The 25,923-nt window shown below is 34.4% G+C and overlaps 1 protein-coding gene across 2 annotated transcripts in view; it reads left to right on the top strand.

Moving 5' to 3' along the window:
* Positions 1-25,923, top strand: part of LOC128223684 (neurogenic locus Notch protein-like) — a 51,541-nt gene that overhangs the window by 1,807 nt on the left and 23,811 nt on the right. Inside the window, exons 2-11 of one of the 2 annotated variants that reach the window (XM_052932989.1) lie at positions 10,072-10,257; positions 12,673-12,843; positions 14,999-15,019; positions 15,703-15,980; positions 16,352-16,438; positions 20,494-20,871; positions 21,197-21,282; positions 22,883-22,946; positions 23,354-23,554; positions 23,698-23,897. In XM_052932989.1, coding sequence (XP_052788949.1) covers positions 10,072-10,257; positions 12,673-12,843; positions 14,999-15,019; positions 15,703-15,980; positions 16,352-16,438; positions 20,494-20,871; positions 21,197-21,282; positions 22,883-22,946; positions 23,354-23,554; positions 23,698-23,897 — 1,672 coding nt within the window. Of the gene's footprint in view, positions 1-10,071; positions 10,258-12,672; positions 12,844-14,998; positions 15,020-15,702; positions 15,981-16,351; positions 16,439-16,461; positions 18,678-20,493; positions 20,872-21,196; positions 21,283-22,882; positions 22,947-23,353; positions 23,555-23,697; positions 23,898-25,923 lie in introns of those variants that run through there. The other variant, XM_052932990.1, reaches the window with a different exon arrangement.

The following is a 25,923-nucleotide window of genomic DNA, read 5'->3' as shown; positions in this document are numbered from 1 at the left end:
TTAAATCGAACAATATTTCTTATTCAACTTATTCTGCTGACATAAGCTACTGTAATATATGCCTATTTGCCTTCTTAAAGTGACCTTGGTTCTGCAATTGTTCAGTATCTCAACAGTATATATTTATTAAATAATAATATCTTTCTTTACAAAGTCTTCAAATTCGACGACAATCGTCCTATTTCCTTCGCGTACTATTGCGGATGTAATTTTGCGCATGCGCTCTAGGATACACAATATGTTATTCTGATTTTTTTGCGGTGTCCATACTTTATGCTTAAGAACTATAAGAAAAACTACAGAAACAATCGCAGGAGCCGAAAGTTAATACGTAAACCCCGTTTAATAGCACATGGAAAACGCATAAGACATATAAAAAAAAAAAAAAACAATCACAAACCAGATACATGGACAAAACTCCACAAACAACACAGTTCATATATACTATATAAAAAACTAGAGGTGTTTATCAAAATCCTACAATATTTCAGATCACTTTATTTTATCATATGGACTTAATGTCTTAAACCTGTATTTAAATCACAGGTACCCATATATGGTTATTTAATTTGAGCTTAAGTAATTCTTAAAGGTAATTTGTATGCATTACCCAAAATAAAGGGGCATTGAGAGTCTCAGACACTTGGTCCATTTATTCGGTAAGTACATTCTTATAACCGTTAACCAGCTTAGTATTTGAAAGAAGTGTTTAAATCTACCGATTCACCAGAGGACATTAAAAGCGTCAGACTGCTGATATATAATGTATGGTAGATTTGGAAATACTGCCATCCCACTGGACAAAAGATAGCTCCAAACACTACGTTAACATCGTAATTTAATAGAAACAAAACACGACATTCTTAATCATAATGTAATCAAACTAAGCAGTAAAAATTGGCGATTCATAAAATGACAACATTACGAAAGTACTATTGACTTAAACTGCATTCACCTATTTTCGAACATACTGTGTCTAATGTTACCACAGGCGGCTCTTCACTTGAAACACTTACGTACAAAAAACGGTGCACTTAGTTTTCGTTAATTTTGTGTATAAATTTTGACAGAAATGTATTGGTGATAGATATGAAGTTTTGAATTCTGATCAAATTCATGTTTTTGTTTTGTTTAATTTGAAATTACAGCATTGTTAGTGTTTTTTTGCGAACGAATTTAGATAGGGGTGAAAAAGAAAAGTTATTACCTGCTTTAATCATCATGAATGCATACCTAATGCCCTCAGCCCAGGGTAAATGACGTCGTGCACACAAGCAGCGCTATGACGCGGTAACAGCACTGATCCCATACGATTTCCTTGGTCGTTAAGACAGATTTGTCAACATAAGACGACACATATTGATGTACTCACTGATATCATTCAGTCTTGTCGACTTTGGTGCATTTCTAAAGCGACGTCGCAAGTATGGTAATGGTAGGAGGCGATCCATTATTGCCTTCGTGACTCTAACTTTGTCCAATCTGCGGCGATATGCATCACCATAGCTTTGTTGAAAACTTTCACGTAGGCGAATATTTGCACTTCTATAGCATCCAAAAGTCTTGCTGATGTGCGCAAGTCGCGTTAATTCTTGTAATCGGTTGTATTCAGTAAGTTATCAAGGCAAAAGTAATGACAAAACGCGTTTCCTTTGATATGTACATTTCCCTTGAGTTGCATCACCTAATCGTTCAAAACTACATAATCCTGATCAAATTGAACTGTATCCGATTCATGTTCGAGCGATATCAAAGGGTATATACAGGTAGTGTTTTAGAAAACAATACGTCTGAACATAGTGCACGCTTTCTTTTGCAGCTTATTGTAGATTTATTTAAACACATTTATTGTAATATATCAAAAAGCTTAGCAAGCCTGGCGAAATATTATAATAGTATCATATGACCGGTCGGTATTGTCAAGTACGCACTTAAAATTTAGATAACGTTTAAGTCTATGTTAACCGTATACATACATGTTCAAAGGACCGTATTTTACCTGATGCAATATTTTAGGAATGCAATAATATACAAGTACAAAAGTTGCTGCAAGATGCAGCAATTGGATGTTAGCGCGGGCCAACTATTGGTTATGCAAGTCTTTATGTAGGGTCAGAACGAAGTAAATGAAATAAGGGCTAACATTGATTGTAGATGTCAGTGAAATGAAGTTGTTTAAAAGATGACAGAATTGGGCTGTTGTTTCTTAAATGAAAATAAAAAGTAACACAATAACAATTGTACAACTGATGGTATATCTATGACAGAAACCATAATTGTATCAAATAACTTTATTCATGAACTGTATCAATATACACACATTTATAAAATACAACATGGCCACAGTGGTGGTTTTCTTTTGGAGTGGCTGATATGATAGCTGAAATGTTAAATATGCCAACATGATTTGGTAAATTCTGGGCAATGTTCGAAACGTTGAGAATTTGTACTTTGGTGAAATGTTGACTTTAAACAAGAGTAGCACCAAAGGTTTATCAAAAAAACTAATTAAGGACATCTGCTTAAAACAATGATTACTTTTGGCCAATAATCCGCGAAACAAGTTGACCGGTATAATTAAGTGTTACAAAGCAATTGTTCTAACTGAAAAAACACATAAAACTGTTTGCGTATGTAACAGGTTTCAACACAATTAAAAAATACATTTAACATAAACTAAAAGAAGTTGGTTATCCATGAGCTGAAAGAAAGAAATGTGATCATCATTATTAATGTCATTTTCCTTGTTCTGTGGCGTAGATGATGTATAGGCATGCAGGATGGAACAAAGAAGCTGTTCTAAGAAATGTGCGAAGTGTACTAAGTGTGAAAAAAAACCCACCTTGATCCTGAAATGAACATGCTCTTAAGAATAAAATAACATAAATAGTGGTTTAAAAGCATGTGGACACAGAGTAATGACTTAGAAAACAGTGATTGAAAAATAATCATATTATAAGTTTTTGAACATACTTAAGAACATAAAATATACAGAACATACATAATACACTATCAGTATTTGCATTGTTGGTATTGGTAATAGCCAAAATAACAGCATTGTTTAAATCTAAAGAGAAGATATTACAAGAAGTATTTTTAAGATATTGAAAAGAAATGTATACGGTTCTGAAATGGAAATTAACATTTTTGTCAAGTCACATGTAATAGAAGTGTGAACATCTTAAAACAAAAGATAGGCAATGACACAATAGGAATACAATGATACACAGGAAGGTAAAGTTTAGGTCAAGACAGTTTTATGTTTTTCAAAGGAAACAAGTTTTGCATATAAGGTCATTTATAGGTAATAACATTATGAAATCAACATGCATTAGCACTTTTAAGGCATAAGATATACGCAGATGATGAGAAGAATGTGATGCAGGTTGATAGTGGTATGACTAGGCAGTTGATCCCTTAATGTGTGTGGAAATATAATGACGCAAAAGATTTATGAAGAAAGTGCTGAAAATTATAGGTTACAATGAAATGAAGTGAGGAATATGTTTTAATACATGAAAAATGAAGCATTTGTACAAAGTTTGGTGGAAATGTGTTAATGTTATTTCGCCTGTAGAACTTCTCAATTCTTTAGAATATGACATTGAAATATAAGAATAAATACTGCATTGAGTATTATTGAAATGTGAACATATGTACAGACAAGAAAGAACATGAGCAATATGACATTTTATATACATTTTGTATACAACAAAGAGTAATAAGCATGATAACAAAATATACAGATGAATGTATGCTGGGAATGGTAGAGTTGTACTAAAATGTAATAAACAATAGAAAGAATATCTATTATAATTTGGTGTAAGTGCGACATATACATTATGACCAATACATGGAATAAGAATGCACACAGACAAATTAATACAATACTAAAATACATGCTGCCACTATTTCACTGAAGTATTCACAATGTACAAGACGACAAAAGCAATGCAATAAAACAGGTATGAAAGAAAAGAATATAGGTATATTTGTTAAATGATTTACTAACTTAAAAGTTGGAAATTGTCAGACCCAAAACTATAAATAATATGCCTGGAGTTTTATATTATCAGTATAAGCATTGCTGATGTGGTTGATAGCCAAAATGCCATTATCTTTTTAAGTTTGAAAACCCATAAATCTAGAAAATGAAAAACAACAACACACAATGGAATGGTTAAGGGTCATGCCAAAAAAAAGTTGAGAAGTTGAAACAGGCATTCATTTTTAAGCATTATGAATTCTAATGTTTGTAAATGGAGAGTCAGTGCCTATAAAAGAGACAGATTGAACGTTTTGACAACTTTTTTTTATTTTTTGACTTGAAACGAGCCATATTTTGCGAAAATCCATTGAAACCAGATATATAAGACTGCTGACAAAAAAAGATTGCAGATTTTTATACTTAAGTTCAAAAATTGATGTTTTATGCAATCTTCTTAAACTGTTAGTAACAGCTTAAGCCATAAGACATTCATTTTCAAAAGGAAATATAAAAATCTGTGATTTGATCTTTTGTCAGTAATCTTAAAATCATTTGTTTGCGGATATTTACACAAAATTTGCACTTTCCAAGACAAACAATAAAATAAAGTTGTAAAAATGGTAAATCTGTGAGAGTGCAGCTTTAAGCAAAATAGGTAGTAAAGAAGGGTGACATGGCAAAATGACATAGTGATATAAATACAAGTATTTTTGTAAATTAACATTTTGTAACTGTTTAAGTAAGATGTTGAAAAACAGAACATTGTTAAATATATGTACATATAAGACATTAATTTAAACATTAATTGGAATTAAACTTAGCAAAAGCATAGTGATATGCACAGAGCATTATGTAAACATCAGTGTTCAGATAGACAAAACCTTGAGTGAGAAGTCTTATAATACTGTCAAATGTCTCTGATTTTAGGAACATGTTTTGGAAATAATGATTGAAATTGCAGAACATTTAAGAAAACAATAGGAAGATAAGTAATCATTATGATGAGGTTATTAAATAATGTAAAGATTCTGTAAAGTCATATATGGTGACTTTATAATATTGGCACAACTGTAACTGAACATATTGACATAATGGTAAAACACAACAATAGCAAAAATGGTAGTACACTATTTTATAAATATCAAATCTCAAATCCCCCGCCACGGAGTGGGGACGGGATTATTGGCGGATTATTGAAACACTTCGTCAGTCTGTCTGTCTGTAACATTTCGTGTCCGTGCTATAACTTACTTATGCATTGATGGATTACCATATTACTTGGTACAAATGTTGTCCTCATACTCGTGTCCGCGCTATAAACTCTTCCTGCATATATCAAGTTTGGTCACAGTATGCCAGCCTTAACTGTTAGCCTTAACAGAAACAGTAATCTATTTTCAGTAACAGTGACCTTGACCCTAGGGGGCCAAAAAGCATCCATTAAAGCTATGCATAAACTTGTCCTATACACCAAGTTACCATGTCAACCCTTACTTGAGTTATTCAGTACTTACCATATTTCAATTTTGACCTTGACCTAGGCCATAACTCTCGGAGTCAAAAACACAATCTCAGGAAAGGTCTCTATAAACTCTTCATATATACCAAATTTGGTACCAATATGAAGAACCTTACTTAAGTTATTCGAAAACAACCCTTTTTCTATTAATAGCAACCTTAACCTTGATCACAGGGGCCTCAAACGCATTCCCCCAAAAAGGTATCCTTAAACTCTTTGAATATACCAAGTTTGGTCTCTTTATGTCAAACTTAGCTAAATTATTCGATACATAAGGTGACTTTGACACTGCCCTAACACCAGCCCGCCCGAACAATGACACAGGTAACTTGTTTTCCCTTTATGAAAATGTGGTTAGGAATATAAAAATGTGCCTTTCAAAAGAAATTAAAAGAAGAGTTAAAAAGAAAAAAAAAACATTCAAGGGCAATAATTTGTATTTAGGGCTAACATGAAGTTATGTTCCTTGTTGTAAGATGGTTGTCAATAATTCTGCGAAGTATAAAGTGCATTGAATGAAGGTATAGAAGTTTCTTTTATTAAAATCCCAACTTGCCCTAAAACTTTAACTTGCCCTAAAACGCTAACCTAAGTCAATCAGGGGCCATAACTTGTATTAAGGATAATATGGAGTTAAATAACCTCATTGTGTGATGGTCCTGAACAATTGAGTGAAGTATTAAGTCAATTCAATGAAGTTCCATAGTCAACCAGGGGCCATTATTTGTATAAAATATGATATGGAGTTATCTTACCTCATTATGTGATGGAACTGAACAACTGTGTAAAGTATTAAGTCAATTGAATGAAGGGTATTGGACTTATAAGTGAAAATCCCAACTTGTTCTAAAACTTTAACCTGCCCTAAACCTTTAACCTAAGTCAATCAGGGGCTATAACTTGTATTAAAGATAATACAGAGTTATGTAACCTCATTGTAAGATGGTCCTGAACAAATGTGTGTAGTATTAAGGTAAATGAACGAATGGTATAGTTATTAATAAATATATGTTCAAATATTCAAGAATATTTTAGGTAACTGATCAAACAACTTGTATTTCTATATTCCCACTCTTGACCAGTGGTTGTGTACAATTTTGATCAGATTCAACATACCGGTCAGGTTGCGAGAAAAACAAATTGCCTTGTGTTGATTTGATGTAGTGTCAGCTAAAGCATTGAGGCAGGTTGTTTTGTTAAGATTCAATTGGTCTTTTCGCGCTTGCAATGACAAGTTTTCCATTTTCAAACTTTCCTCTAGCATTTATAGGTAGGAGCTCTGTGAGGTAGAAGTGAAGTGAAGGATCGTCACCGATTGTTTTCAGTTCAGGTATTGTGATGAGGAGTAACTCAACTGTTGAAAATCAAGTTGGAACAGTTTCCGCATTTCATACCTACTGCTGCGTTTGATAACAACATCAGCTGTGCAATAGTAGGCCACTTGTGTAAGGGACTGGCTCTAACATAGAGGACATTTGTCAAGGTCCATTTACTTGTTGCCACACTCTAAAAAGATATGAAAGGAATTTGTTATGATATCATGATAAGTGAATGTAGCACTGAAGACCTGATAACATGAAACATGAGAAATAAAATAACTCTAAACATTAAACTGAGGTGAAATTGTTAGGTTTCAAGGTTGATTTCATAAGCTTTATTCGAAATGTGAATTGACAGGTAATTTGCAATTTGATGTCAATTCTGAATCAGGTTATACAAATCAAAGATTGATGCATGAATTGCAGAATAATAATTAAGATCAAGTATTTATATACAAGTAATGATTTCATTCATTTATTCAGCCATTGAGTTAAGCAATTTTGTTAGAAAAAGTGAAAAAAATGTTATTAATTTTGAGGAAGGCTTGTTTATAGGTTATGTATTTTGTGCGAAATAAATATCAAAATGATGTAAAAAAAGATATATTGTGAAATAATGTAAGCCTGTAGAGTTAATTTATTTTAAACATTATATGAAATGGTGAATAATTGTTAATACGTTCAATTATTTATTGACATGCATCGAAACATCCATATGTTTTTGTTTTATCAAAGGTTGAATGTTAAAACCAAAAGCAATGCTATTTAAAGTTGCAGTTAAAAACTTAGCAAAAGATTTGCCTAGCTTTAGTTGTGTTACATAACAACACAAAATGCAAAAGGTTTTGGATTTCATGTTTAATATGAATGCTGGCTATTGTTCTGAAACCATAAAGTTAACAGGAAACTAAGAAAGAGAACAAACCTGGTTTTGGGCAGTGGGGCAGCACTGATATTTGTGGGCTGAAGAATACTCATTTCTTGGTACTCCTCAGTCCTGGCCCATTATTGTTGGTGCTATTTTTTTGTCATCTTGAAGATGAAGCCCTTTCTGTTCAATATATAACAACTCTTGTGTTAGAAACTGGAATGTAGGATGACAAATATAAATATACATTTTATTGAGACAGAATCCTGTAAAACATGTTTATTATTTTAAACTAATGCACCAGTCAATTGTAACCACGGCCCCAAGGTCCGGGGGGTATACCGGGGATAGCCGGGGAAATGGACCATATTTTTAACTTTCAGGTGGCCCTGCAGTGCCGGGTGAATGGGATGGTTATGTCTTCGCTTTAAATATAGCGGGGAATGGGCCTAACCTAGAGCCCCTGGGATGCGGGGGGCATGTGGCGAGATTTAACCATCTGTTCATCCCCACAGGTCGGGATTTTAGCCAGGGTTGGCTGGACCTATGGTCAGGGTCCTCGCTAGTACCCGGACCGGGGGGAGGGCGTGGTTTCAATTGACTGATGCATTAGTCTAAAATAATAACTGGTGTTTAATGAAAACGATGCAAAAGTTCAATGACTACAAACAAATCACCTACAACTCGTTACATACAGACTGACATGCAAACTTTGCGCATGCATTACAAAGAGGGGCTTGAAATATCATCCCTACCATTGTGAGTTATTGAGTTAGACGCGTAAATGTCCAAATCGAACGTTTTTTGTTGCGGTATTTCACTTCGAATCCCCCTCTCGCAATTTTGACCTTGACCGCACACTCGCCTATGTCTGAAATGCAAGAAGCGTTTTCATTGGACGGCTATCATCCCTGGTTTTAATGACGCAATTTGGAAAAGCCTTCAAAAGTTGTCCAAAATGAAAGTAGAAATACCGCAAAAAACGTGCTACTGTTTAAATCGTAAGACACGAAACCTGCTTTTTAAATGATTAATATAAAAAAACAATAGTTTTTCAGTTCACTACGTAAAAAAGAAAATGATATACCTTTCCCCAACCGCCAGCGTGTTGACCTCGATATTCCTAGTCTACTGGACGCTTGCATCTGACCGTGTCATAACCGGGTATTCAGATAATAGACTGGTTCACCGATTTTCTAAGATTATTGTAAGATACATTCTGCGCATTCGTGGTTTATTCTTTTATGTAAAAATATTTAATTAAAAAAAGAGTTTTCTCAACAACCGTGCATTTTGATATTTTTTTTTTCTTTTAGAGAAAAAAAAAATCATAAATGCACGGTTGTTGAGAAAACTTCTCTTTTTTATTTAAATATTTTTATGCGCCCGCGCAATGACTTACGGGAATAGTAGGTGACGCAATATGGGATATACGGAGCAAAGGAAACCATATCGAATATGGCTTACTGCGCCCCGTTTATCACGTCGACAACCTGTTTACATGTTTAAATGTTTCATTTATTCATCGGACTATTGATCGGAATCGGAAAATAGACGCCATTTTGGTACGATATACATTTGGTTACCCGATATGGAGGATATGGGGTCACCGCGTGACTAGTCATAAAAACATTAATAATTTCATATAATACTTAAACAATGGAAACTACAGGGAAAAGCCGGGAAGCCAGATCAAAGACCCTGTATAAAGGCATAAAATATATGCTCATTTTCGCACACCGAACATGCATTTCATGTAGATTTAGCAGTGCTTCAAAATTATGTCTAGCACTCTGCCTGAGCCCCCAACCTCTCATGCCAAAATGAATCACACCCTGCAGCGGGTTTTGATGTACGCTTATGTTAAAATAGAACGCCCTTAAATATATAATTAATAATTATTTTTTTTAATTAGGCATAAAAATAAGAAATCGTCGAGAGTGCGAATTTTTAGAAAAACTTTCTGACGTCATCATTGATCGAACATTACCACGCGTCCTGTGAAAAATGTCAAAGAAAATACGTTTTCTTCCTCATTTTGTTCACAAAAAAGATAACTTCATGTATGTAAGAAAAAAAAACAAGCATGTGTTTTCGATCCGGATCGGAAAATCCGATCCTCGGACAAGGTGTGCGCTTGCCCTCGAGACGATTTTGTCGATCCGAAACGGAAACACATGATACATTTTATTTTTATGGCATCATCATTTTCCATTTGTTATATGTTACCACATTAAAAAATTAACGGTCAGAAAAAATTGTGTCTGCTGGCAATAACAAGAATAAAGGATCGGATGCAAACAAATATGGTAGGTTGGGATACTGGAAACAAGCATATTTTGGTACGCCTGAACACACATGATACAATTCTTTTCAGGGGAACCTTGTGACGAGGCAAAACAGCTTGGTTTTTTGGAGAAGCGTGTCAGCGGCTACATATTGGCCGATGATGAAGACCCGATATGTGACTATTACCTTAAAGCTGGCTGGTATTCGATGGGAACGTACGTGATATCATCACAGAGTATCACTTGTGGAGCGACGTTTTCTTGGTATAGAACAGGTCAGGAACTATGAATACGACTGGTTTCAACCAAATGAACCTCAACGGTATAACCCGATATTAAACTGCCAATTTGTTTGAGTCGAAGTATCAAGTTTAACTGCATCTGCCACAATTAGGGGTGTTAGTTTAACTTATTATAACGTCAGTATATAACGTCGAACGCTCGATTTGATGAAATATAAAAAACACTAAGATATGCGAGAAAAAATATCACTCAAATGTTTCCTGCCCGTATCCAAACATCGGACCTGAGGGCATATGTTTGCCAGTAACTAGTTACCGACTGGGCAGCGTGTCCAAGGACCGGAAAGGCATTAAAGTCTTAAACTCATAGTTATATATTATAGCTAGTTTGCTTTTGCTTCATTTATATTGCCTTGATAGTTTCGGCCATAAATATATCAGCGGCAAGCGATGATGTTCACGCATCACGGCGATGTCATCCTACATAAGAACTTATGTTATTGTGACCAAAATTACCGTGTCCTAAGTACTTTGCGGCCATTGTCAACATTCATTGTCCGCGTCATTGTTGCCATCGTAAACAACACCTATCGCGGCTCCATCTAATTTGGTCATCAATGCTGACTGCACCTATTTGAAATTAAAATTAACTTCGGTGTAGGTAGTATGATATTCCATTGTAACATTGATCAACTATTTTACCGTTGATTTCATTTATATTGCTACATCGAGCTTAAATTGTAACGTCCGATTCCAACGGTCGATTAATCGAACAGGGCCAGGAGCGGTAACATATTGGTTCATCTCCTTTCGGTTCTTTAGGCCGGACTGTGTGCCACGAGTGTAAAAAAACGCCTGTTTTATACCATTATCTCCGATAATTTCTGTGGCATTCGCGTTATACCCGTGGCTTTCAAACATTCATTAGACCTAAATATTGACGAAATCAACAAATGTAAATCTTATTTTATCTAAGTAACTCGACAGATAACAATTTACCTACATTAAAAATAACAGAAAAATCGGATAATATTCCAACAACAATGCACATGAAAGAAAGCTATTTCTTTTTAAGCAAATGAAAAACATCCAACAATGAGAAAATGTATCAACCACGCCTCCAGCCAAAAGTCTCACTTTCGATTTAAACCAAAAGTATTAAACAAACAAACAAATCTGGAAATTGGCAAACAATATCTATGCGAAAAAGCCGTTCTAGGGCTGGTAACTTAACAAACAAACAAAAAATACCGAGTTAAGTCACTGATTGAGGATAAATTAAATTTTGTTTTCCTTTCTCATTCCAATCACTCACATCTCCCAAAACCTGCTGTGAATGGTTCTTGTCTGGGACTCAGAACCTGCTCACTATCTGTACTACCATGATCTTCGGGGCTGTGCAAGCCTCCATGTTCGGAATTAACAATCTCTTGGTCCACTCCGTGTAAATAGTCTGCATCGACAAGAATGTACTTATTGCCGTTCTCAGTAGCTCCAGTAGCTCCATGAGTATATATATCTACGGCAATTCTTTTCATGGAGTATCCTGTTCTGAATACTTGCATTGGTGTTCGCTCGTTTGTGTCGGTCATTTTCGTCACGAGCACGTCTCGCTCTCGTTGACGAAGGCCCGTACATCATTGTGTAGCCCCGATCAATATATTCTTTGTTTGAGTCTGCCCAGAGTCTTCTTAGTGCCAGTGTGCCTAGAAATTCTAATTCCATAACAGTTTTCAGCTTTGGGTACCATTACCTGCCATTGCCGTTGGTTTGTACCAATATATCTAAAATTCGAACTCAATCTGTTGAACTGTGAGCAAAGCGACTTCCCATAGCATCCGAACACGTAAACATAATTTTGTTCAGATCTCTCGCCCGTCTCACCCCAGTTCTTTACCATTTCGCATCCACATCCTAATCCTAATTCAGCTGAGCCGTTTGAATACCATTCATGTCCGATACCGGAGTGATACACATCCGAAAACCTACATTGCCTGTCCACTGTTTGACGAGTCAAACCAAACCAAATTTACCAAACTGTTTGCAAATTTTCCTTTTCATAGCATAGACCATCAACACTCTTATGCAGGCGACTTGGGCGATGCTTGTTCTTCCTTTCGTATTAAGAAAAAACATCTAACCATCTCGCAATTCGTCCCTCAGGGTTTTCAAAATTAAGAAGCCTTCGGAAGCTGTGATCGATTCTATACAGCTACTATCTGAAATGCATGATTAAAAGTACTATTGCTAAGAAGTCTGTCTTGGTGATAAAATAAGCCGATTCTTACAAACTATGATCGAACAGTTCCGAAGCTGCAACTTCGGAGTATAAATGAATAGGATCATAATATAATACTTATATTGTGTAACCCTAATCTCGGACATACTTATTGACCTTGCTTTTTATGTTACCTTCAGGAGACTGTATTATCTGGTTGAATGTTGTAGGTGAATTACCAACTAATACGGCACAAGGCATAGTTGATTTAGAACTCTGTTTGACGGATGGTGAAGATGCGTGCATTGACGTATTAACAGTTAAGACAAAAATGTGTGAAGAAGATAAGTACATTTTTGAACTGGAAGATACCGAGAGCTGTCCTGACGCATACTGCATAGGTAAGGTGTTGAAAATGTTCGCATATAAGCAAATTTTTGCTAATGGTTTATTTTAACATACTTTTATCAATATTCATGACTTTGCTCGATTATGAAATACGTGTCTACGCTAATGAAACGCTTAGAAAAGAAATATTTTATTCAAAATCGGGATCTGTTCACGACAGTCATAACGAGACAAACATTTTTTGCACACCGTACATGCATTTCGTTGATTTTGGCCATACTGGAAAATACGTCTGTCATCTCCAATGCCAGATGAGTCAGGCCCAACAATGCACCACTTATTATTTTGTTTACTGTATACTCGTACATATATAGAAAGTAAAAGTATAACAATTCAGGAGCGTAATATATTAGAGGATCTTTTTATGTCAACTTTAAACTAAAACCAGTGCGCATTATAACGTCAGTATATAACATCGAACGCTCGATTTGATGAAATATATATAAAAAAAAACTAACGTATGCGAGAAAAAATATCACTCAAATGTTTCCTGCCCGTATCCAAACATCGGACCTGAGGGCATGTGTTTGCCAGTAACTAGTTACCGACAGGGCAGCGTGTCCAAGGACCGGAAAGGCATTTCGCTTTTTGAGAAATCGAACGATTAAAGTCTTAAACTCTTAGTTATATATTATAGCTAGTTTGCTTTTGCTTCATATCTATATATATATATATAGTGTTGTTCAGGGGCCTATCTTACCATAGATTCGCTGTTCGTTAACGTTTAAAACAGTAATTTAATTATCTAGTACAAAATGATAAGACAAATGTTTTTACGTATATATCAACCCATTACTAAAATGAAATCACCAATTGATTGCTATTTCTATTATTTCTAGCGTAAATAAACAAAATTCAATCATCTTTAAATTTACACAAAACTAACCCTTAAGTAGCTCAGTTAGTTGCATAACTGACTTCCACTAGCAGTTACTTTAACACAGTGGACTAAAATGAAAAACCTAGGCTAGCTCATCTATTAAACTTCTAAACTACCTAAGTCCGTATTATTAACACACATGACCTTAATTTCCGACCTGAGCTAGCTCCCATACACATTAACGGTCCATGTAACCCAATACACTCATTGACACTGTAGCTTACTTTCTTGTTCGATATAGAAAACCAGAACAAAAGCACAGACATTTGGTTGTGATACCTTATGTTGCGCTCACTAAAGTGTTATATTATTTGAACTCCCGGCCCCAATTTCTCGAAACTTCTTAAGCTTAACAGGCTTAAGTCGCTTATTTCAATTAGCCAAAATACATACTGAAAATGGATTTTGATAAATGAAAAATGTTTATTCGGATAATCATACAGATTATTCCTACATTATTTCTAAAAAAATCTTGAAGAAGTAAATATAACACATTTTATAGAACCACACAATTAGTGAGATAAGCTTAATCCAGTTATAAGGGACTTTTTCGAAAAATTGGGGCCTGAACGACAGTAGAAAGAACTTGTTTACAACCATTGGTCAGCTACCCCCTCCCCTTGATCCACAAAAAAACATACTTACATATGTATCGTCTTCTTTTATCGTCTCCAACGATATGGACAGCTCGAATCGTAACGCAAAAATTGTAGTAACTAAACATTCGCACAAAGAAAACTATTACCCGACAATGCAGAAACATCTAGGATAAGCTACCCGGTCACCAAAGTGCATAGTACAAACCGAATTTTAATCTAGACCCAACGTTATTCTCCTAACCCATCCATCTCCCATCCATCTCTAGCGCTTGAACAACTATATATTCTGACCATTGGCCTGAGCCAACTGACAAAATTCCGCTCAAATCAGTTTTATTTACTGTCTAATCACGTGACCAAACGGTACACAGATTTGAAATGGATAACGACAAAGGAATGGTCTACAATGATGTAATATATTTGGATATTACAAGTATTTGTAGACTACTATGCTACCACAAGTAAACTACGACTTGAATTGCCAACAAATAATTTAAATCGAATACTTTTGTTTTATAACATAATTTGCAAACCTAACCTATCCGTTCTACTAATGTTATTTGCATGGATCAAACATGAGTTTAATTATACTAAATAGTTGTCATATTCGTCACACTTATACATGTTCTTCTACACTAAATATATATTCAATTTGACATTTCGTTTCAGAGGAACTGCAAGAAAAAGAAGGTAATGCTATTATATTCTTCCCTTACAAATAAATGCTTTAAAATATAAACTCAATGTACAACTCACCATACTTATAAACATGAAGTACCTCTTTGAAATGCACATTTGGTATATAAATGTTTAATATTTCAGTTTTTGACAATATAAACATTTACACAATCATCTATGTGGTAATTTCGCTGAAGATTAAACCTGAAACGTACATTATAGTTTTGGCGATTCAAACCCATGTTGAAAGCTTTTCATCAATTTGTATCCCATTAACTTCATAGTTACTGTCAAGTTATGATGCTATCATATCGTTGAATTGTACCTTTTTTGCACATGTCGATTTAGGTTTGACCAGAGTAAAGTACACACAAGTGTGTTATCATAGATCTCTCTATTCTAGATATAGCGTTTGATAAAATACGTAAATTTGCTACCATCAATATATACGACTACATTGAACTTAATTTTTTTCCATTATTAGAAATTTTCAACAACAACATTTATTTCATTTGTTAAGAGAAATATGAATATCCCTCGTGTATGCATGATTTTTATATAATTGGCCCGTGATGCACCTTCAGTGGTTTAAAATGTTGGCAAATACGATATAATTCATTCATTCTGTATAATGTTCATGATATCTCTAAGTACGATTCTTGTAAATGTTAACGCCATTGCCTTCAAAATTTCAGTAAATGGTGAACCACCGAATATCACTTCAATCAATCCAATTATAACGCCCACAGTGCATTATGAAGATGGAATCAACACCTTACGATTCTTTTGTACTTTTGACCCACATGTTGAAACAGCCGTACTGTACAAGGTAACATGGGCCATTTCGCTACGAAATACCCTGATTGCTGAATTGACTCAAAAAGGACCTTTACCATTTAATGATACTTTTAATACATCAACAATGCTTACGGAAAGTGACATGACGGAAAAAGGCTATGGATTTGGTGATACGGTAAGAATATCCACGCACTGCTTATTCATTTTTATAAAGCGTTAGAAAATTAGAAATCCTTACTAAATGTCCGTTGACAAATTATTTATACATTGCAAAAAATATGATACAGAAGTAAGCTTCAACATTATCCACTCAATGCTGTGATTGAACAGAGCTTCGAGTTTACAACAGGTCGGTTTTAATCCTTCTAATTCAAAGAATATATTCAATGTAAAGACTTAAACGACACTTAAAGACACAAACCACATTTTACAAAACAGTATTAACATTTACACTACCTGTTAAAGGTCAAGGCGGAATAACAAGTTTATCTTGTCCTGTGCTTTATTCAGAACTGATTCTGAAAAATACTAGTTTGTTTTTCACAGATTGTTTGCATTGTGAGGGCAATGTTTGAACTCAACGGAAATGTAAGCGAACCAAGGACCAGTCCCGAATTATTCTGTGGAATAGAGGTATATGCGGTACATATTAGTATATCTCGAAAAAAAATAATCAAATCATTATACCCCCACAAACGAAGTTTGAGAGGTATATAGAAGTGAGCTTGTCGGTCGGTCAGTCTGTCTGTCTGTCTGTCTGTCTGTCTGTCTGTCTGTCGGTCGGTCTGTCGGTCGGTCGGTCGGTCGGTCGGTTTTCATGGTTTCCGGACGATAACTCATGAAAGGCTTGACAGATTTGAAAAAAAATTTGGTACACAGGTGTAACATCAGAAGATACAGGTCAAGTTCGATATTGGGGCTGGTGGGGCCAAGGTCAAGGTCACTGTTACTAAAAATAGAAAAACGGTTTCCGGACGATAACTCATGAAAGGCTTGACAGATTTGAAAAAATTTTGGTACACAGGTGAAACATCAGAAGATACAGATTAAGTTCGATATTGAGGCTGGTGGGGCCAAGGTCAAGGTCACTGTTACTAAAAATAGAAAAACGGTTTCCGGACGATAACTTATGAAAGGCTTGACAGATTTGAAAAAAATTTGGTACACAGGTGTAACATCAGAAAATAAGGTCAAGTTCGATATTGGGGCTGGTGGGGTCAAGGTCACTGTTACTAAAAATAGAAAAATGGTTTCCGGACGATAACTCATGAAAGGCTTGACAGATTTGAATTTTTTTTTGGTACACAGGTGTAACATCAGAAGATACAGGTCAAGTTCGATATTGAGGCTGGTGGGGCCAAGGTCAAGGTCACTGTTACTAAAAATAGAAAAACGGTTTCCGGACGATAACTCATGAAAGGCTTGACAGATTTGAAAAAAATTCGGTACACAGGTGTAACATCAGAAGATACAGGTCAAGTTCGATATTGGGGCCGGTGGGGCCAAGGTCAAGGTCACTGTTACTAAAAATAGAAAAAAGGTTTCCGGACGATAACACATGAAAGGCTTGACAGATTTGAAAAATTGTTGATACACAGGTGTAACATCAGAAGATATAGGTCAAGTTCGATATTGGGGCTGGTGGGGCCAAGGTCAAGGTCAGTGTTACTAAAAAAAGAAAAACGGTTTCTGGACGATAACTTATGAAAGGCTAAACGGATTTGAACAATTTTTGGTACACAGGTGTAACATCAGAAGATACAGATCAAGTTCGATATTGGGGCTGGTGGGGTCAAGGTCACTGTTACTCAAAATAGAAAAAATGGTTTCCGGACGATAACTCATGAAAGGCTTGACAGATTTGAACATTTTTTGGTACACAGGTGTAACATCAGAAGATACAGGTCAAGTTCGATATTGGGGCTGCTGGGGCCAAGGTCAAGGTCACTGTTACTAAAAAAAAAAACGGTTTCTGGACGATAACTCATGAAAGGCAAAACGGATTTGAACAATTTTTGGTACACAGGTGTAACATCAGAAGATACAGATCAAGTTCGATATTGGGGCTGGTGTGGTCAAGGTCACTGTTACTAAAAATAGAAAAATGGATTCCGGACGATAACTCATGAAATGCTTGACAGATTTGAACATTTTTTGGTACACAGGTGTAACATCAGAAGATACAGGTCAAGTTCGATATTGGGGCTGGTGGGGCCAAGGTCAAGGTCACTGTTACTAAAAATAGAAAAATGGTTTCTGCTTCATAACTTTAATTGGGCATGAGATATTGTGATGAAACTTGCTGTATAGGCAGCCTCTGTGAAGACAATGCTTGTGATTGAAAATGGGGCCAGTGGAGTAAAGGTTTTTGTGCACTGTTACGAAAATAGAAAAACGGTTTCCGGACAAACAATACATGCATGATAAAAGAAGATGCAATGTGCAGTAACCTTGGAGTTATGGCCTCTTTTCATAGGTATGGTTTGCCATTCCTGTGTCCAGGCGGCATTTGGGGGTATTCGTCACTCCTGTGACAGCTCTAGTTTATTATATACAGTTGCAATTTGTTGTGTTATCCAAATCGATAAACATTAAGATACAGAGGAATTTTGTTGATTTCAGTGTACGATTTATTTTTCATTTAGTGGGTTTCCAATGCACAAACTATTACTTTCTATGACCATGAGTAAAATAAAAAACAATCTTTTACTGAAATCAACAAATTTTGTATTTATTTTATGCGTTTCCCTTGCTTTTTGAATTTCTTTCCACGCTCGAGACATTCATGTTCGTCGACAGACCCTACGGGGCACTCCCATCCCCCTTCCCTACAAAGGAAAATATCCGGTGCATGGAGTTTGCCCCAGAACAAGTGAGCAGTAGGACTATAAACATAAAATTGTCCAACCCTTATTAAAATAATGTTTCTAAATAGTTTTTTGCTCAAATTCAAATTTATTAAATCAATAAAATTAATTAATTTATACTGTTTCCGGTATTGAAAACGGATATATTTACATATACAGGGCATCGAGGCTGGCGTCGATATACATTTGACATTGTAGACAAGCATATAATTTTAAACGATAATATTAAGTTTTTATTCTTTGTTTTTCTTAAATGTTTTTTGCGGAAATACTTGTATCTGTCCCTAACTTCGTTTCATTATAAAAAGGTTTCTTCCCTTGTCAATGACTTATTCACTAATGACTGATTTCGGATTTGGACGTGATACAATTTATGGTAATTTTTTTTAACAACAGGATTTATTCTCATTAATTTGGACTATTAATTAAGTCATTCAACAGAAGCCTGGAAGATAATGTACAGGAATATAACAATTAATGCTGATATTCGTCATAACGTTTAATTATAACTTCAAATGAAAAACATCGACAATGAAAAAAGTGCTGAATCACACTGAAATTAAGTGAACGTAATCATTGTTTATCAAAAAAAAATATGCTAACGGCATGGATGTGGTTATTTTACGTTTGTTTGCCTAATTTATCGTCTTTACTGCTCTCTCTGATGCCTCTAAACAGCGTTATTTTTAATTGTCGTCGACTGTGATTGTCCCTGTGGTTTTCACAGTTTTATTTAAGGAGTTAATTGCGGGATTGATGTCAATTTCGGGATATGATCGCAATTGGTCTGGTCAAAGTGTGTGAAGGACTCCACGCGTATTTTGACCAGCCAAATTGTGTTCATATCCCCGATAATGACATCAATCCCGCAGTTCATTACTTATAGTTAAACCAATAGTGCATTATTTCGTTCAAGAATTGTCACAAAAAAATTCATTTCATTTAAAATAAATCAGTCATCCTTTCTTACCCCATTCTGTAAATAGAACGACACGAATGTAACCGGAAACGTTTCATCAAATGACGTCACGATAGCGCGGGAAAAGATCAATTACTTGAAATCACTTTTAAACGTAAAATTGAAACACTTATGGCAACGATACATTTAACATATCATACTTAACACTTTCTAAAATGTGTGTTTATATTTTACGGTACCTGCTGACACAATACAAACAATAAAAAGATAAAAAGTTTATGTATATTGTTATACGATGAATTTCAATTCAAACATATCAGAAGATGTTGCGTTCATCGATTGATAAACGCAATTGCCGAAACGCAGTTCATTTAGGGAATGGAAGTTGAGGTGTTAATATTACTGAAATAAGTACAGAAACATATATAAAAAGATAGGCTTCCTTAAAGGTAAAGTACATTTCGATGTATTCATACTCATGTTCATTGTCACTATTATGGATGCATGTATAAATATGATCCATAAATGAAGACAAAAAATTACTTCAATAATAAGGTTAAGTTATTTTCAGAATTTTTAAAAGAAAACACTGCAGTTGTTACCGCACACACACAATCTTTTAAAGATTTGTTTTAATGCAAATTAAACTAACGGTGGTACCGTTAAATCCATTAAATCAAAAATTTGGCATAAGTTAAACAAGAATGAATGTACATATGTCTGACTTAAACATGTACCTTTACTTTTAATTTGTGTAAAATTTCTTAATGATAAAAATAAACTGTCCTGTAAATGCTTTGTTGCCCTTTAGGCGAATGTTTTACCTTCGTGAAAAATAAACGGGTCATCTAGAGGGCACTTGTCAATTAAATCTCATTTTCTATTTTGTACACCCCGTATAGGTGTTAAGTGACTCTCCGATAATTTTTGTGGACACGGCAGATGATCAGAATAAGACAGCGACGATCAATCTTCGGTTAAACATACCCTTTGGATGTAAAAAAAACAGAACTGGGTGCTCCTTAGACGTCCTATTAGTTCAGTTGGAGAAAAATAATGATTGTAGATTTTCAAGGATAACTGCGGGCGATGGAAAAGACTATGACATGAAATGCGGTGGGCGAATTCGTCAAGATGATGTCGGGAAAAATGTTTCAGTGCACGTAGACATGGTGACTGGTGATTGGAAAAATACATACAATCAGGAGTTTTCTGTTTCGCTTCATACGGGATCTCATCATCACACATTCTTTGAAAAGACATTTTTAAAAACACTAACGGTAAATACATGGTAATATAAAAATATAGTATAAACTGGTTTTATCTCGATTTGTAAAACTAAATGTAAGTCATGCTTAAAACCTTAGTAACGGCATTTGTTATGATTTACAGTGGTGTTAAAACTCAAAATTTACAGAATGATATATTTCGTATTTAGAACATATTTTACAAGCTTTCGAAACAAGTGATTTAATAAAGTTAATTCGATCGTTATTTATGTTCAAAGTATTGACTTTTATACAGGTATGGTATACCAATCATGAGGCCGTTCTAGTTAACTGAGGCATTCACATTAGTATCGCAATATACTGTATTTTGTTTTAGATTAAAGCACATGTAGAAACCAGTCAACTAGTATCATCACAGTGTTGGTCACATAACGATCCACATATGCGAACGTTTGACGGAAGGTAGGTCAGATGTGCCAGTTATTGTTTTTCCGTATGTACATACTTGTAGTTTGTATGGACTAGTTTAAGGTATGATATTTCAAAAGTTGTTCAATCAAAAGTACATTTATCTAGACATAGAAATGTATCGAAATAACAGAAATCCTCTGTTTATTTTCATGATAGTAGTTTTCTAATGTTTCATTGGCTGTATTAATTTTGGTAAGAACTCGGGCTTGTCTCTTTAAATGACATTGTGTGAATAAACGGAACATCTTCTAAAACAGGGTTTCAGATTTTATAAATTAATGCAAACTTTCTCAAATTTTGTTAATGATCATTATAATCTTATATCAAAGTACAATATTAGTCTTATTCGCTGATTGCTAATCCCGATTGTAATGGTGATTTAAAAAAAAAATCGTAAAATTAAAATGTTTCCAGCACGTAGTTGGGCAGATTGACTCAATGAATTACTTGAATTTTATTTAAACCGTGGATATAAAGGCAATACTTTTAAGAGTTCTTGCCTTCTAGTTTTTGAAGATGATTTTTTAAAACAAAATATAGCGTTGAATATATCATCCTTACATAATTAAGCTATCAGTCATTTGATTTTATGAAAAGTTTGCAAATTCATGTTATCTTTAAACCCTTCTTTGTCTGACTCGGAGTGTTTTGGCATGTGACGTCATTTTCTTCAAACATTTTACATTGTTAATCATTTGGAAGAAAAGATTAGCTAATATATATCGCTTTTATTTTTAAAAAGGTATTCTTTATTTGTTCGCAGTTTTAGTAGTACTGATGCTTTTTACTATGAAACTCGTATCGTATCTCTGAAAAGTTTTTCCATTAGGTCCTCCGTCTGCAGATAGAGTTGGAATCTCTAATCACTGAAGTACATGGGGTTTACCTTTAAGTTTATTATTTTTTGTTTTATTATTAAGTTTCCTCAAGTTAATGCATACTTTGATAGGATTTACCTTTTACGTTTTTTGCTTTATTTAGGATTGTTGGGATTAGAGTGAGGTTTGTGCACGTAAACTGGTTTAAACCCCCGGTGAATTTAAATTTTACTGACCGCTCCAAGGCGGTACCTAACAATCCTTGATAAGCATACCTATTTTGATATAGTATGTATGCACTGTGCTGTCTGTTGAGTTTTGTGTTGTTCTTCCATTTTTCTTGTTTGTGATTTTTTGTTTTTGTGTTCTTTGTCTTTTGCATTTACCCAGAGCTATTAAACCGGGTTTATGTTTAAACTGTTTGCTACTGAGCGCGTTTCTGTAGTTTTTCACATAAGTATTGTTTCAATAAAAGGTTTTATTTTATAGACATTACTCGTTAGAAAATAACCTATAATTAAACCCAATCCAATTATCGAATGGCCTATCACGTTCTTTATTTTTAGAAATGTTTTCAATATATTGTCGTTGGTATTTAGCTATAATGTTTTATCTACAGTCTTAACAAGTGTCCACTCCATGCACTTTATACACTTGCTACGACCCGTATCTTCATGATCCTTTACGACGTGTTCGAACGATTAAATATGTGTAGGTATATTTGAACAGTGTTCTGCATAAAACATATGGTTTTATAGAAAAAATCGTTTCAGGCGATTCGAACACCACGACGAGGGTGTATGGTATCTTTACATTAATACTGAAGAAAAAATACAGGTAATTCTAGTCACATATCATGTCACCTATTACACGTTACATATCAGTACTATTTGAGGAAAGGATGTTGTAAATATTTTGCTTCTAAATGGTAAAACCTTCAACTAGGTTTGTTTTATATGCTGGTAATTTTAGTATATGAATTTAAGGTACAAGGTTCTTGTCCTAAAACTATTTAAGAAATAACTCCTTAAAATTCTAATTTCTGTGTCAAATATTTGAGATCTTTTTCCTCGTATTCATTTTACTCGATAGTAAACAAAAACATAGAATAAAAACCCTTACGGACTGATAATATTATCTTTATATCATGTAATAGTCACCTTATATAGCATGCACTGTTCGTTGGCATTTAAAATATTTATAAAGCATATCAGACTTATGAATATTTTAACTGCTAATAATAGGTTTTAATTAAAACGAAACTTTGTGGACACGTTTGGAATGGATACAGAGTAACATGCAACTGTGGTGTCGTCGTTAACGCCGGAAGGGATGTCTTCTCCATATCTGCTTGTGAAACGAGAAACTTTTTTGAAAGAAAGTTTACATCCTGTGAAGACGAGAAAGTTTTAGAAATTACCACATCGTCATACGGAAGAATAGATGTAAGTCCGATTGGTGTTGTGTGTGTGTAGGAACTTGATAAGTGATTTAAGTATATTTACATCATCATTGCCATTTGTATATTAAGTCCACAGACTGAATGTAGGATGGCTAAGATTGTTTTATTTTGTTATGTTATATGCAGATAGTTCTTCCAACAAAAACGAAGGTTCAGGTGAACGCATACGGGGCACCTTTTCTAAATGTCGACATCTGGCCATCAAATGCTGACGCTAAAAAGCCATCAGGTCTTTGTGGTTACATGGATCAGAACTGGTCAAATGACTATGTTTTTCTTAACGGAACTGTAACAAACGACGAAACTGCTTGGAGACATTCATGGAGGTTATTATCTTATTCATTATCATATGTTATAACTGCTAGACACGCACTTTCAGCACCGATGGTGCTACTGTACGGTTAAATCGATGCGCGCATCTTCCGCTGTTAGAGGTGCGCGCTCATAGCTTCGAAATTGAAGGTAAGTGCTGTCAGGTTTGGTCATTTTCATACATTTTAAGGATAAGTTGCTAGAGGTATGGGCTCTGTGCTGGAGGTGTGCACTGGAGGTATATTCTTGGTGCTGGAACATTCGGGTCACTATTGAACGCAATTTAAATGAATCCCATGATATCAAGAGGAAATATCACGATTTCCTCTTTACATTTCGATTAAAAGGAACTGCTTGATTCAAATAAATCCATCATAAAAAAGGAAATGAGAAACAGAATTATGACTTGCTGGAATATAGCCAATAAAGCAACTATCTTTCCAATTTCATTGATTACAAACATGCGAAATTAACTACATATAGCTCACGTCGAACTTTATGACAAAAAGGAGCATTTAGAATAGCAATTGCACATGAACACCAACCACATTTAAGCATGATTTCTTTTATCAATTTACATAACAGTTCATTCTGTATAGAATAACTCTATTTTTGTATTAGTATAACATTTTTAAAATAACAATGTTACGTATTTACTATACTTTCGTATGTCATATTTTTCTAACACTTTAATAGATATTGAAATTCGTCCCCTAAAATCATTACAAAATTGACACTTTTTATCATTTTACTCAATTTCAATTTGGAGTGGCTAAGTTCTTTTCGTATGGTTGGTAAAATCTAAACACTCTTTAATGTCACTGATAAACAATATAAACAATAATGGAGCCAGGGCTTAGCCCTGCTTAACATCAAGAGTAAGATAAACATTTCCAAATATGACATAAACGCAGAATCTTTCATTAAAAAATTAAACCTTAAGATGGATAGATTGAATCGTTTTAATCATTTTGCAATTCAAACCCGATTTCAAAAGTTTAATCCAAAGCGCTTGAGGTATCAAATGCTTTTTCAAAGTCTATAAAACACAATACAACTTGGAATGGTTATCAATAACATTTTGAATAAAAGTGTGTAATATAAAAATGAAATCAGTACGGCTATCTCTTAACCTAAATTCTGATAGGTTGAATATATGTTCTCGTTCACAGCGTACGGTGATTAAAATATTTTTACAATTATAAATATATATTTATTAATGTTATCCCTCCATTTAGTAGCACAAGAACGATAACCTTTCTTAATGATAGGAATAATGACGCTGTTGCAACAAGCCTTAGGATTAATATCTTTGTCATCAATAAAATTAAATATCTAAAAATAGAGCGCTTGGAGTCAAAGTATATCAGCAAAATTATCTTGGAATGTCTTTTGAAATGAAATAGTTTTCTAATTTTCTGTAATCGTAAAAGGGCAGAGTTTAGCTTTATATTTGTTAATATATATTTCCAGATTTTTCTGGGACTAGATTTACTAAACGTACTTATCGTATTACGTTCCTTGCTACAAACACACGGTTTGCTTCGCCTTTAACATCACAAAAGCTAACTCTAGCATCTTAAAACGCTAAAAGACCTTCGTTCGTAGGTGAATCTTTAAATACTCGTTTGCTATGGTAAAATATATTTTTATGTTCTTTGAAAGTTACATCAAACCACAGTGATTTTCTTGTGTTATATTTACGTGAAGGGTTAACACTATATGATTGTCGATTCAGCTTGAAAGATATATCATAAATAAGATCACAATTGCTCCACATTGTTTAATTTGTTGTAAGAATAACTGCTTTTTTGCTAATTCATATTTATCTGATATATAAAACAATGAATGTTCTTTCTTTAACCGGGTCAAATGGCAAAATATTTATTTTGTACAGAATAAGATGACGTTGACCATTGCTTATGGTTGATAATTGCCAAAGTGAAAATAATTACCATCGGTCAATTATTCTTACTACTGGTGCGATTATTAACCAAATGCCATGGTCAACTATACATTATTCTATAAGAAAAACAAAAT

This window comes from Mya arenaria, chromosome 17, assembly GCF_026914265.1.
Source record: "Mya arenaria isolate MELC-2E11 chromosome 17, ASM2691426v1".
NCBI lineage: Eukaryota > Metazoa > Mollusca > Bivalvia > Myida > Myidae > Mya > Mya arenaria.
The sequence above is the reverse complement of the archived record's forward strand: the minus strand, read 5'-3'. Positions and strand labels throughout refer to the sequence as shown.